The 14,720-nt window shown below is 34.4% G+C and overlaps 1 protein-coding gene across 1 annotated transcript in view; it reads left to right on the forward strand.

Annotated features, from left to right (window-relative positions):
- The window catches only part of LOC117324867 (zinc finger protein GLIS3-like), a 42,492-nt gene extending 29,174 nt beyond the window's left edge, over positions 1-13,318 (forward strand). The window contains exons 7-11 of the mRNA XM_033880695.1: positions 910-1,054; positions 2,269-2,353; positions 3,086-3,252; positions 5,460-5,525; positions 7,038-13,318. Of these exons, the coding sequence (XP_033736586.1) occupies positions 910-1,054; positions 2,269-2,353; positions 3,086-3,252; positions 5,460-5,525; positions 7,038-7,177 (603 nt within the window). The 3' untranslated portion in view covers positions 7,178-13,318. The remainder of the gene's footprint in view (positions 1-909; positions 1,055-2,268; positions 2,354-3,085; positions 3,253-5,459; positions 5,526-7,037) is intronic.
- The last annotated feature ends 1,402 nt before the right edge of the window (positions 13,319-14,720 follow it).

The raw sequence follows: 14,720 nt of genomic DNA on the forward strand, positions 1-14,720 counted from the left end.
GTTTGAATAGAGTAAGAAATGGTGGATTGAATGAAGGATACTCGCCATTGTGAGCTTTGTTCTCATTTGTGTGAAGACGTTGACTGCCAACAAATAAATATTTAAAAGCAATTTCTTTTTCAAGTCGCATCATAAATAACCTTGTACCTACTTCTGTACAAACAAATTAATGGCCTTATGCGTGTCACATTGCGATACACAAATCTTGAACTTTCATTACAAATTAACACCATTGGTGTTTTAAAGCAGCACTAGACTTTTTATTACACACACTTCACATTCTTCACCTTTGTAACAGGAGAAGCTAAAATTCAAAACATTTTAGACTAAAATAATTTAACAAAAGCTTTTGAAGTCAAAGTAACTTACATCTGATAATCAAACTGTAATTCTGATATCATACCTTTAGGCTTGTACTGATAAATATATCGTAATTCTAATATCATATCCTTAGGCTTGTACTGATAAATATATCGTAATTCTAATATCATATCTTTAGGCGGGTACTGATGAATATATCGTAATTCTAATATCATATCTTTAGGCTTGTATTGATAAATATATCGTAATTCTAATATCGTACCCTTAGACTTGTACTGATAAACAAACCGTAATTCTAATATCGTATCCTTAGACTTATACTGATAAACAAATCGTAATTCTAATATCGTATCCTTAGACTTATACTGATAAACAAATCGTAATTCTAATATTGTGTCCTTGACTTGTACTGATAGATAAATCATAACTCTAATATTTTAACCTTAGGCTTATATTTTTTTCATGCGTCAAACCAAAGATAACTTTGCTTAGGCAGAATAAAAAAAACAATGATCCAACTTGACCAGGAAAATTATTAAGGTAGGAAGAAAGTGAGGAATTGTGACCTGTATTTGTTTGTTGTTTCAGATGAAGAAGGAAGGAGATTCAATGGCGGGACATGGCATGTTGTCCAACTGTTTAACGGTACAACAATTACATGTGGACAGCACACAGACGGAACCACAGGAAACAAGACAGGGTGTCACTGGGCCCACCACCGACCTCTACACTAGTCAGTTATCTTTACACCACCATTTTATCTTTTTGAAATGTTATCTGCCGTTAATGGCTGCCGCGTGTTCTTCCCTTGATTTGATGACCCCTGATAGATAATATTTACCAATAAGAATTATCATCTCCAGATAATTCAGATGTTAATAGCACTGCACTTTAATTCTGAAAAAAAAAATGTGTAAGAATTTGAAATGAGAAATAATATTGGAATGCTTTTTAACAACATGAACAAGTATAGCTACATATAGAATTTTAATATCAAAGAAAGGCTTAACTTAGAAAGAAATTTGATACATTTGTCTGACAAAATTTGGCACTGAATGAAAGGGCTTGAGTAACCGGTGTGCTAATGCTGTTCATTACAAGTTTCGTGACAGAATTCCTTGTTATACTAACTGATGTCATGTGATCTACAATACTTAATTATTTTTTCACTTTTACCTTATAAGAAAAATGTTAATGCGTTCTAAAAGTAGTTTTGAACAACATTGGTAGTTGTTTGTACCTGGGGAGCCCGTGATACGGATCTGATAGGCAGTCTATATAGGGCAGTCACCCTGATAAGTGATAGGACACCTATTGGAGGACTCCTGTTATTGCTGGTGTTCATTTCCATCTCTGACGTCAATGCAAGCTAGACAATGGCGTAGCATTGTTCTTGACCTCTCTTGCTTTACAGACAAATTATTCTGAATATAAAGACTTTACTTTTCTGCCATATTTGTGGAGATTTGTATTGATGTGAGAACAAGATTTATTAAAAAATAAGGAAACTGTTTTAAAGATTTGTACTTAAATTAAATATTCCTCGAAATATTCATGAAATATATATAGACCAGTATTACTGTTGGTATGACGGAGACTTAATGCGCTTAATTATTTAAGTTGACTAATGTTTCCAAGCCAATTCAGTTTGGATACTTTGTTGAAAAAGAAAATAAATGTAGAGGGGCAATTAATTTGAGTAAAAAGGAAAAAAAACAGAAACTATATATTACTTTAGGTTTTAGTGTACATTCAATAAGGCAGGTTGTCAAATGAACATTTTCTTGTCTACTTTTAATAGAATTTTATTAATTAAATTATACATCTAGGCCAAATAAGGAGGTACATTTGATTGTATTCATCTAGGCCATCCTTTGTCCTTGATACTATTATTTGTCTAGAAATTGTTAGTGCTGTTTGTGATATTTTCTATTATTTTTTTTTTAGTTGGTTTGTCGGACCATTCTCCGGGTCCAGTTACCATGGGAAGTCCAATGCCAAACTCCAACCTGAGTGTAGTGGAGGAGGAACAGTAAGTCACTCTCCTACTATAGGACTCACGGAATTAGGGCTAGTCAGTTGTTTTAATAAGGAAGATTTAGACATGGAAATAAGTTTGAAATTGTTACTGTAAATTACAGTATTACAAGGATTTAAAAACTTGTGATAACAATGGAAGACTTGTTTAAATAAACAGGAATTATGTAGCGTTAATTCTGTATCCATTTTACTATTCAGAGTAATTCTCAAAATAAGAATCCTATACACTCACAGCTTTCCAGTACACAGTTGACTGTACAAATGTAGGATGTGTCTGAAGGAAATTTGATTGATTAGAAATACTTCAAGCAGAAAGTAGAATATAATAAAGGATTATTATCGCTTGTGTATTTTTGACACTATACACTGTTCTTGGACACTCCCTGATCTCTTGCCAAAGTAATCCACCCCACTGTGTCCCATTACCACAGCTAATTACCTCTAATTACATTGTGTCTTCGTCTCTAAATGAGGACAAAACAAATTAAAGATTCTCATAATTTGCAGTTTGACTGTTTTTTTCCATAAGGAAATTCTTTATTACAAAAACATTCTTTTTCTAAATTGTTATATCTGTCGAAAAGTATTCATTTATTTGTTGAATTTCTTTGTTGGTACAATTGTAATTAGAAATGGCAGCTGCTAGAATGTCTTGAACAAAATACATTAGTATCAAGTGAAAGTCTTGTATTTATTTTTCAAATGTAATTGTGTGATTTTTCAGATTTGGAACCTATTCTCCTGTACCACCACCAACACAGTTTATGAGTAAACGACCATACCCATCCATCCGTCCTCCTGGCTTGCCTGCTAGTATGCGCCAGAATATGGCCCAAGCATACCATGATCCGGTGCAGCAACAATATCTGGATCACATGAGTGATATCTACGGTAACTCTTCCTTTACATTTAACCTTATATGGTTACCAGGGTTGGTTCGAGAGACACAGAATTAACCTTAATTCCATGTGGTTACCAGGGTTGGTTCGAGAGACAGAATTTAACAGAGATTGAATCTGTAACAAACCATAAAATCAGTCTATAACTTAACCACATAAAACACTAGTTATTGTAAAACACATTCGGATCAAGAAGCTCTACACAAATGGAAGTGAAGAACGATAATTGGCCAACCCAATTATTAGGTTTAAAGGGTTTTCTTTGTAACAATTACCAAGTATTTATCAACTCATTAGAAACATTTTGATTTAAAAAGACATTAATACTTAATTGGTTAGGTGGAAAACTGATCTTTATATTCAAAGAATAGCATTACTCCTACAAGTTAGGACTCAGAAATAAGGCAGGAAAAGTGCAGATCATCATATCAGTGAGTAAACAGGCTAGACTAGGCATCTCTACTACACATTACTGGGTAAAGTATTCATACATTAGACATCTCTACTTCACATTACTGGGTAAAGTATTCATACATTAGACATCTGTACTTCACATTACTGGGTAAAGTATTCAGACACCAGACATCTCTAGTTCACATTACTGGGTAAAGTATTCAGAACTTAGACATCTCTACTTCACTCTTCACATTTACTGGGTAAAGTATTCAGACAAACCCCAGACGTCCTCTACTACACATTACTGGGTAACTAGTATCATACATAGACATCTCTACTTCCATTACTCCTACAAGTTAGGACTCAGAAATAAGGCAGGAAAAGTGCAGATCATCATATCAGTGAGTAAACAGGCTAGACTAGGCATCTCTACTTCACATTACTGGGTAAAGTATTCATACATTAGACATCTCTACTTCACATTACTGGGTAAAGTATTCATACACCAGACATCTCTACTTCACATTACTGGGTAAAGTATTCATACATTAGACATCTCTACTTCACATTACTGGGTAAAGTATTCATACACCAGACGTCTCTACTACACATTACTGGGTAAAGTATTCAGACACCAGACATCTCTACTTCACATTACTGGGTAAAGTATTCATACACCAGACGTCTCTACTACACATTACTGGGTAAAGTATTCAGACACCAGACATCTCTACTTCACATTACTGGGTAAAGTATTCATACACCAGACGTCTCTACTACACATTACTGGGTAAAGTATTCATACACCAGACGTCTCTACTACACATTACTGGGTAAAGTATTCATACATTAGACATCTCTACTTCACATTACTGGGTAAAGCATTCAGACACCAGGCTAGACCAGGCTACCGATTTACTTACTTGTAAGGCATGACCTGGTGTAGAATGGGGCAGGAAAGCCAGCAAGAGTTTATAAGTGAGGGTTAACTGTGGTGATTATGTTTAAATGTCCCTAAACTTTTATTTCTGATTTCTTCTGATGTGACATTTTTGGGGTCTGTTAATCATTGTAGTCAGAGATCTGGAAACCTAACCCCCATTTGTTATATTTTGTATCAGTTGATCTGAAAAACGTGATTCTAGAGATAACTATGATCGGTCACATACACCTAATTAATGTATTTAAGTAAAATATAATTATAGCTTTAAGTTTAGATTTTGTAGATGAGATTTCACTTAAAAGCTAATAGAGTTTATAAAGACAATGCTTTACTGGTGCAAAGTTTTTAACATGAAACTGGAATCAATGTAATTATATACGGATAGAAACATTTTAGGGCATGTACAAATATAAATGTAATTATATACGGATAGAAACATTTTAGGGCATGTATAAATATAAACGTAATTATATACGGATAGAAACATTTTAGGGCATGTACAAATATAAATGTAATTATATACGGATAGAAACATTTTAGGGCATGTACAAATATAAATGTAATTATATACGGATAGAAACATTTTAGGGCATGTACAAATATAAATGTAATTATATACGGATAGAAACATTTTAGAGCATGTACAAATATAAATAAGACAGTACTGTACTTCCAAATTTCAGTAGGCTAAGAATATTTTTGCAGATGTTTATCTTTATTGAAATGTTTAAATATGTGTAAGTTTAGTTTTGTTGTGAAGTTGATTATTATGATGGTAAAATATTTACAGATAATGTTTAGATATGTATGAGTTTAGTTTTGTTGTGAAGTTGATTATTATAATGGTAAAATATTTACAGATAATAACAGCGGGAACCTCAATTCATACCAACATGGTGGAATGGATATTCAGAGGGCAAATTCAGGTAGGTTAATTATTATTTGAAAAATTGTCACACTTTGAAATTATGCCTTAAAAGCCTTCATGAAATATTGTCTTGTCCATTGTATAAAAACTCATAACAACCATATTTTGGCTAAACTTTTGTCAAGCCATTGTCTTGAGCCACGTTGGTTTTGGAATCCTGAATTGCTAGTGGAGGTATCAAGTTTCTGGTTGTTTGCCAAAGATTTGAACGCTTCCTCCAAGTCATGTCCTTTACAAGCATTTCAGAGCCCCGAGAACAACCAAAAGCCGGGTATTATTTGATATTAAGAACGATAAAACTGTATAAAACACGTCATTAAATACACATGTGTTGTTGATCATGTGTACTGTCTGTTGGTCATCTGGACAGGTAAATATTCTTATCTAAAACACGGACTCGTCCTCTCAGTCCCCATTGCAAAAGTATATTGACTCTCACTTCAAGTACAAAGGGAAATCAAACATGTGACGGTAATAAAAGATTGATTGTTCTTGGTCTTCGTGTGTGTTGCTTGGTGTACTGTAGTTTTGCACATATCTAAAAAAAATTGGCAACAATTACAAATATGAGACCCCATGGATTATTAATATGAGACTCCATAGATTTCTAATGTGAGACCCCAGAGATCTGTATCAATGTGAGACCCCAGAGATCTGTATCAATGTGAGTCCCCAGAGATCTGTATCAATGTGAGGTCCCAGAGATCTATATCAATGTGAGACCCAAGAGATCTGTATCGATGTGAGTCCCCAGAGATCTGTATCAATGTGAGACCCCAGAGATCTGTATCGATGTGAGTCCCCAGATATCTGTATCAATGTGAGACCCCAGAGATCTGTATCAATGTGAGTCCCCAGAGATCTGTATCAATGTGAGTCCCCAGAGATCTGTATCTATGTGAGGTCCCAGAGATCTGTACAATGTGAGTCCTCAGAGATCTGTATCAATGTGAGTCCCCAGAGATCTGTATCAATGTGAGACCCCAGAGATCTGTATCAATGTGAGACCCCAGATATCTGTATCAATGTGAGACCCCAGAGATCTGTATCAATGTGAGACCCCAGAGATCTGTATCAATGTGAGACCCCAGAGATCTGTATCAATGTGAGACCCCAGAGATCTGTATCAATGTGAGACCTCAGAGATCTGTATCAATACGAGAAAATTTCCTTTTCAAACAAAATTTTTTCAAAGCAATATGCAAATGTATTGGAATAAAACTTGCTCTGATAAAGACAATCATTATGGGCCACACAAGAACAGGACCATGTCTCCATGAGAAGATAGTGATATTTGTTTTAATTCGACTATGGGTTGTTTTTTTTGTCTGTTTCATTGTAATTGAGTTAGAATAAGGTTTTTATTGAAAAAAAACCCATAATGAATGTCCTATAAATACATACTGCCCTGACGAAATGTTCGAAATGGTTTGGTGTAACTATCTATCAAATCTTACATAGATATTTCAGTCAGTAGAAATGTAGTAACAAAATCCTATTTTATCCACAGGCTACATAGATTTCCCAGAGGACTATATTGCCATGCCTTGTGCTGCAGAGGACGCGCAGGCCAAGCAGTACCTCCAACACACAGCCATCCACCGCTGCAACAGTAGAGTCAGCGCCATTTATGCCGATGGGACTAACTGAGACCCCTTAGCTTTATAGGAGTGTGGCACTAGTGCATATATAGCCATGTTATAGATGAAGGTCATGGAGTAACAACCAATCAAAAAAATGTGCACAGATTTTAAAAGCTACAGACTTTTTAGTAGTCATCTTTATTGCTATGTATTAAATATAAAGAACTGTGATATCATTGTGATTATTAGAAAGAAATCTTTAACACGATTAGGGCTGTTAATTAGTGATTCAGTCAAAATTAGAACAATTATGAGTATGTGATTTGTCAGAAACATATTTCACAGAATCCTACGGCTGGCCAAGTATTGTGAACATTTTACCAGGTGACTGGGCCCAGCCCTGGAGTCAACTGGTCAAGGATTCGTCATCCATACAAGATGTGAATAAGACAAGGGACCACTTTTTCACTTGCAGATGAAACATGGAATTACCATGTTTTGTGTTTTTCAAGGAAATTATGAAGAACATCTTGACTGGTTCTATATGATTGATGAAAACAAGAAAAAAATAGTGAAATGTATAAAGATTTTGCAGGTTAGAGATATATACTTTGTGAACTATAACTGTATATGGTTTTTGTCACAGTCTATTTACAAAACATTCCACTCATATTCTGATAAGTTATATCATTGTGCCATATGGTGTATAAATGTTAAAATCATGTCTTTAGTTATATCATATCTCCTTCATATCTTTATTTATCTTCACTGCAGCAAATACACAACTGTTTAGAAAAATTACTGATCATTCCGAAATTAACCAAAATTGTATACGCAATTTATTTTATATTTGTGACTGAAATCCTTAGATTAATTGATATCTAAGTTAATCAGTAGAAAGTCTTCTCATGATGCAGTATTCATTTAAAACTTTGCCAAAATATTTATTATTTATTTGTAATTTGAACATAATGTGATACTGTATCATTAAGTACCCCAGCTCCCACAACTTACAGCAATGAGAGCGGACTGGTCATACCTCCCTGGTGTGGCTCGAAAGTCAGCTATATCCAAGCCAAAATCATGTTTTTATCAGAAATATATTCATTATATGATGAATAAGTGCACCAGCATATCTTAGAAACAATGTTTTTATACAGCAAGCACTTATATTTTGATGAAGATATGAGATATCTAAAGAAATAGCAAGCTAGGTAATAGTTTTGAGCAGCAAGTAAAAATAGGTAAATATTTTAGAATATCAAATAGAGGTATGGAGAATGTAAAGGGCTCTTCATCCAACTAGCAGGATATTTGCAGCAATATCTTTTATTCATTTACTTTGTACTTTTGTTTTGAAAGTGAATCATCAGTTAAATGTTTTTTTTGTGTTTAAGTAACTACACAGAATCCTTAAAGGGTTTCTTAAACATTTTTCAAGCATACGCCAAGAATATTTCTCTCTATAGCAACTTTGGTCCTTTTCAGCAATTTAAATTACAGCATTACATTTGGTACTTGTTTCAATGTAGTTAGTTATACATGATTTATAGAGATAATCAAAAGGCTGTCCTATATGGTCTGTAAATTCCGTCCGTCATTGTTTAGCTGTTATAACATTCCACTATATGTTGTGTATTCTTTATGGAAATTCCAGACCTTCACCTGTACAATCCTGATCATTTAGGAGCTTGTCTAACAGGCAGGTCAGATGGTTAAAAAGTTCTTGACCTTGACTCATATGATCAGGGTCAATTTGAGGCTGATTCTAAAGGTAGGTCAGTGGGTAAAAGAGAATTCCTTGACCTTTATGATCCTTATCAATTAGGAGCTTGTCTATTAGGAATGTTTGGCGGCTAAAAGAATTGCTGACCTTAGCCTCTATGGTCCTGATCAGAAGGTTTAGAAAATATATATTTAAAACAAAGGCAGTGATTGTACTTTATATTCCATTGCTTACTTATAAACTATGGTGACTGTTGGATTATATATAGTAAGCTTTGAGCTGCAGTTGACTGAAGCTATCAAGTGGTGATATATACAGATTATATATAGTAAGCTTGAAGCTAAAGTTGACTGTAGCTATCCAGTGGTGAACTATACAGATTATATATAGTAAGCTTTGAGCTGCAGTTGACTGTAGCTATCAAGTGGTGATATATACAGATTATATATAGTAAGCTTGAAGCTAAAGTTGACTGTAGCTATCCAGTGGTGAACTATATGGATTATATATAGTAAGCTTGAAGGTATAGTTGACTATAGCTATCAAGTGGTGATATATACAGATTATATATAGTAAGCTTGAAGCTAAAGTTGACTGTAGCTATCAAGTGGTGATATATACAGATTATATATAGTAAGCTTGAAGCTAAAGTTGACTGTAGCTATCAAGTGGTGATATATACAGATTATATATAGTAAGCTTTGAGCTAAAGTTGACTGTAGCTATCAAGTGGTGATATATACAGATTATATATAGTAAGCTTGAAGCTAAAGTTGACTGTAGCTATCAAGTGGTGATATATACAGATTATATATAGTAAGCTTGAAGCTAAAGTTGACTGAAGCTATCAAGTGGTGATATATACAGATTATATATAGTAAGCTTGAAGCTAAAGTTGACTGTAGCTATCAAGTGGTCAACTATACAGATTGGTGCAGTGAAGTTTTATAATATTACATGTTATTTTTATGTTGCATTTTGAGATATTTATTCACGTTTTTGTATATAACACAGCACTCTATCATTATTGTTGTTTTTTGTTTACTTTGGGTGCACACATTTTAGATCACACCTGTATATATTTCCACTGTTATCCCGTCAAGCTGTGATGTTTTCCTTTCGCCTGTTTTCATTGGCTGATATACTGGGAAACTCAATCTGGAAAAGATACATTAATACAGTGTACATTGTAGTTAACAAAGATCCAACTTTTCTCTTGGCCATTATATTTATTGTCAGTTAGTGTTGTATGGGTCCAGAACACAAGATACCAGTATTGGAGAGTTTTGGGGAAGTTGTATTACTTCATCTTTTGCAATGTTATTGCTAATGAAAATGATTATATATGTGGAGATTTATGATGATGTGAAACTCATTTTGGACAGAAATTGATCATTATTAATCAATAATGATAAGATTTGTAAATCCTGCATGAGCTGTATACATACATATTGCCATGTGAGGTTTTTCGGCTCTGAAAGACAAGAAAAATATCATGCAAAATACACGTACACTAATTTATTATGTTTGCAGAAGTTTCATTGTTGATTTGCATATTTTATTTTTCAAATTAAAGCAATTTCAGTGTCCAAAAACTTGCATATCAAAGGTGAGAGGAGAAAAATAGACTAAAAAGATAAATTTGTCATTTATAATGATAAAATAAGATCAAACTAATTAGAGTTAAGTAAATGATTAGTAGATATTAGATTTGTAACCATCTTTATTTGCTGTCAATATGGGAAGACTTAACCAAGAGACAGTGACATTGTGCTGGACATTATATGGTACATTTAGATGGAATTTAAGTGCTTACTTTATTATATTATATTTTTATTTAGTTTTTAAATCTTATGTGATCATGAAATTCCAGTCCTACAGGTTTAAATTCCTGTATTGGTTAATCAAATATGAGTTATTGTGATCCGTCCACTCCTAATTGTTTTATATTATAATGCTTTGGTACCAGTACTGTTTTAACAACAGAATGCTGGACTGTATATATGTATATATTTGTCAAATATTTAATTATCGACTTTCTGAAATCAAACTGTTGGTATATTTCACCATCTGTAGGTGTTAATTGATTTTTTTTAAAGAAGACACAATTAATCTCCATCATTCCTGGTGATTTAAAGAAGACACAATTAATCTCCATCATTCCTGGTGATTTAAAGAAGACACAATTAATCTCCATCATTCCTGGTGAAGTATCCACCTATATGAGACAAACATTTCAGCTCCCCATTGCAATTATTTTCATTCTAACAGAGCCTGTCTAAAGAGACTGTCTCTCATGGGAGACGCCTATCTGTTCGTTTAGGTGTCTCTCACGGGAGACCCCTATCTGTTCCTTTAGGTGTCTCTCATGGGAGACCCCTATCTGTTCCTTTAGGGGGTCTTTAAACACTAACTGAAGAATGGTATTGATAAAGTAACATTTCTTTGTTATTGCACAAGAAAATACGCACAATCATGTAGACGATATTGGTCATTGTGTTCTACTATACAGAAAAAAGCATAAAGGTATGCATCTATTTTTACATTAACAAAACAGATGACCAGTATTTCAAGAAAAAGTAAACATTTGCATCCAACAAAGTTTGAGATTGGGAGTGCGAGTAGAATATCTGACAAATTTCGTCTGTGACAGATTATAATATAACTTCTGATGAATTCTGTGACAGATTATAATATAACTTCTGATGAATTCTGTGACAGATAGGGAGTTCTAGTACAAACATCTGATGAAATCTGTGATAGATTGGGAGTTTACAAACATCTGATAAACTCTGTGACAGATTGGGAGTTTATGAATATCTGATGAAATCTGCGACAGATTGGGAGTTCTAGTACAAACATCTGATGAAATCTGTGACAGATTGGGAGTTTGAGTACAAACATCTGATGAACTCTGTGACGGATTGGGAGTTTGATTACAAACATCTGATGAACTCTGTGACAGATTGGGAGTTTGATTACAAACATCTGATGAAATCTGTGACAGATTGGGAGTTTGATTACAAACATCTGATGAACTCTGTGACAGATTGGGAGTTTATGAACATTTGGTAGTTTTATAAACATGCAGACATTGAAGACCTCCTTCCAGCCAATTTATTTAGAAATGAATACTATAGTGTCATATTTTTAAAAAATATCTTTCGTGTGACATCAATTTTCTTTTTCCTATCTAAGGAAAATGAAATATTTGATTAAATTACCTGGGAAGGAAGTCTTTTGGATGTCGAGGTTTCGTGGAATACACCAGGAGTTGAGGTGTTTATGTTATACAACTCAGTCCCATTTACATTTAGTATTATTTCAGCAAGTTGTGATATTTTTTTAAAATGTATTTAGCAAAGTAAACAAATCCGTCCACATTTTATTTAATTTTAAGTTAAAGGCCAAACATCATTCATTTAATATTAAGGATGTATTTGTAAAAAGTAAATGTTTTTGTACTAGATGAAAAAAGGAGAATGCCATTTTTTAACGACACCTACCTTGGGTACAGGTAGAGAAATTCCAACAGTTATATGTCTATCATTATTTCCTTTTGTCATCTTTGTTTAAGGATTAGTACATGCTACAATCAAACTATGTAACTTACCTGTGTATTTCACCCTCCACATAGCCGTTCAATCAACTAGGATTGTAAAGTGTGACTTAGGCCGCATCCGTATTAATCCTGCTTTTAGAATGTTTGAAATGCATAGTCCAAAGGAAAACACCCTTTTTATATAAAAACTGACCTCTGATTCCACTCTTTTCTTCAACTTCCTTCTCTTTTCTTTTTTTTTTAAATTCCTCCTGTTTCCTCTTTTCCCCGACAAATCTTACCGTTTTGGCCCTGTTTGAAAAGCAGTAAAACCCCATTCAGTGTTATGGTTGTTGCTATAGAATTTGGGCTGGAGGGGTGGATTTTTTTTTTTTCATCTTTCTTATGAATGGAACAATAATTCCACCAACTTTGTGTCGGCTACTTTGTCCTATGGGGACCTGTATCGAAGGCTGTCGTGTTTAACAATAGTATTTAATGATATTTGGAAGATGAAGTCTTCACACAGCAGCAATGCCTAATATCTTCATGCTTTGTTTTGATTGATGTTGTTAAGTAAAACGTACCTCTTAATCAAATTTTTGGACAATTTAAACAGGTTTTTAATTTGATGTTAAGTTGTTATTCTAAGTTAAGTATAAGTAATTTTGTTATTTCTTGTCTTAAATGATGCTGATGTTTTCAGCTGGCAACTGTTCAACTACTACGGATACTTGCTCTTATTTAGACAACTTGTGTTGTCTTTGTTGAGCAATGTTCAGTGCACAATTTGAATTGATTGTGGTTGCCAGGCGATAGTGCCTTACCTGATAGGTTTGTATGGCTGTCCAGTTGGTACGGAATATTATCAGCTATAATGTACAGAGTCTGTGTACTGGGATTTTGTTAATCATTGTTCATTAAATGGTCTTGGAACAATACTATTGGTTTGTTGTTTTATCATATCATTTCTGTGACTATCGCTGGTATCCTTAGCAAAGTAATAATTCCCCTTGTTTTATAAAAGTAATGTTTGCCTTTGTTTTGAATTCCAAAGACCGACACAGCATTCTTGGATATCAATGCGCCTGTTGACACATGTTGCGGTAGTATTGACGGACTCTGATTATCTAATTCCTTTCTGCAAAGTATTTTTGTTTGTACACAGATAGATACTCCAAACTTTCACTTCACAGCTCAGGCGACTTTTCGTTCGCAAATTCTTTTCGTCAGTGTTGACTTTCATCAAAGCAATGATGAAACTATAGTCTGATGCAACAAGGGACATCTGATGAAAGTGTTCAGTGAAAATATTTACTTGTATCCAACCAATAACCACCATCGTGTCATACAGAGAGATTACCAGACAATGTCGTACAGAGAGATTACCAGACAATGTCGTACAGACAGATTACCAGACAATGTCGAACAGAGATAACCAGACAATGTCGTACAGAGATAACCACACAATGTCGTACAGAGAGTTTACCAGACAATGTCGTACAGAGAGATTACCAGACAATGTCGTACAGAGATTACCAGACAATGTCATACAGAGAGATTACCAGACAATGTCATACAGAGACATTACCAGACAATGTCGTACAGAGAGATTACCAGACAATGTCGTACAGAGAGATTACCAGACAATGTCATACAGAGAGATTACCAGACAATGTCATACAGACAGATTACCAGACAATGTCAGACAGAGAGATTACCAGACAATGTCGGACAGAGAGATTACCAGACAATGTCGTACAGGGATTACCAGACAATGTCATACAGAGAGATTACCAGACAATGTCATACAGACAGATTACCAGACAATGTCAGACAGAGAGATTACCAGACAATGTCGGACAGAGAGATTACCAGACAATGTCGTACAGACATTACCAGACAATGTCGTACAGAGAGATTACCAGACAATGTCGTTCAGTGAGATTACCAGACAATGTCATACAGAGAGATTACCAGACAATGTCGTACAGAGAGATTACCAGACAATGTCATACAGAGACATTACCAGACAATGTCGTACAGAGAGATTACCAGACAATGTCGTACAGGGATTACCAGACAATGTCATACAGAGAGATTACCAGACAATGTCATACAGACAGATTACCAGACAATGTCAGACAGAGAGATTACCAGACAATGTCGGACAGAGAGATTACCAGACAATGTCGTACAGACATTACCAGACAATGTCATACAGAGAGATTACCAGACAATGTCATACAGACAGATTACCAGACAATGTCTTACAGAGATTACCAGACAATGTCGTACAGACAGATTACCAGACAATGTCGTACAGAGATTACCACACAATGT

This window comes from Pecten maximus, chromosome 4, assembly GCF_902652985.1.
Source record: "Pecten maximus chromosome 4, xPecMax1.1, whole genome shotgun sequence".
Classification (NCBI taxonomy): domain Eukaryota; kingdom Metazoa; phylum Mollusca; class Bivalvia; order Pectinida; family Pectinidae; genus Pecten; species Pecten maximus.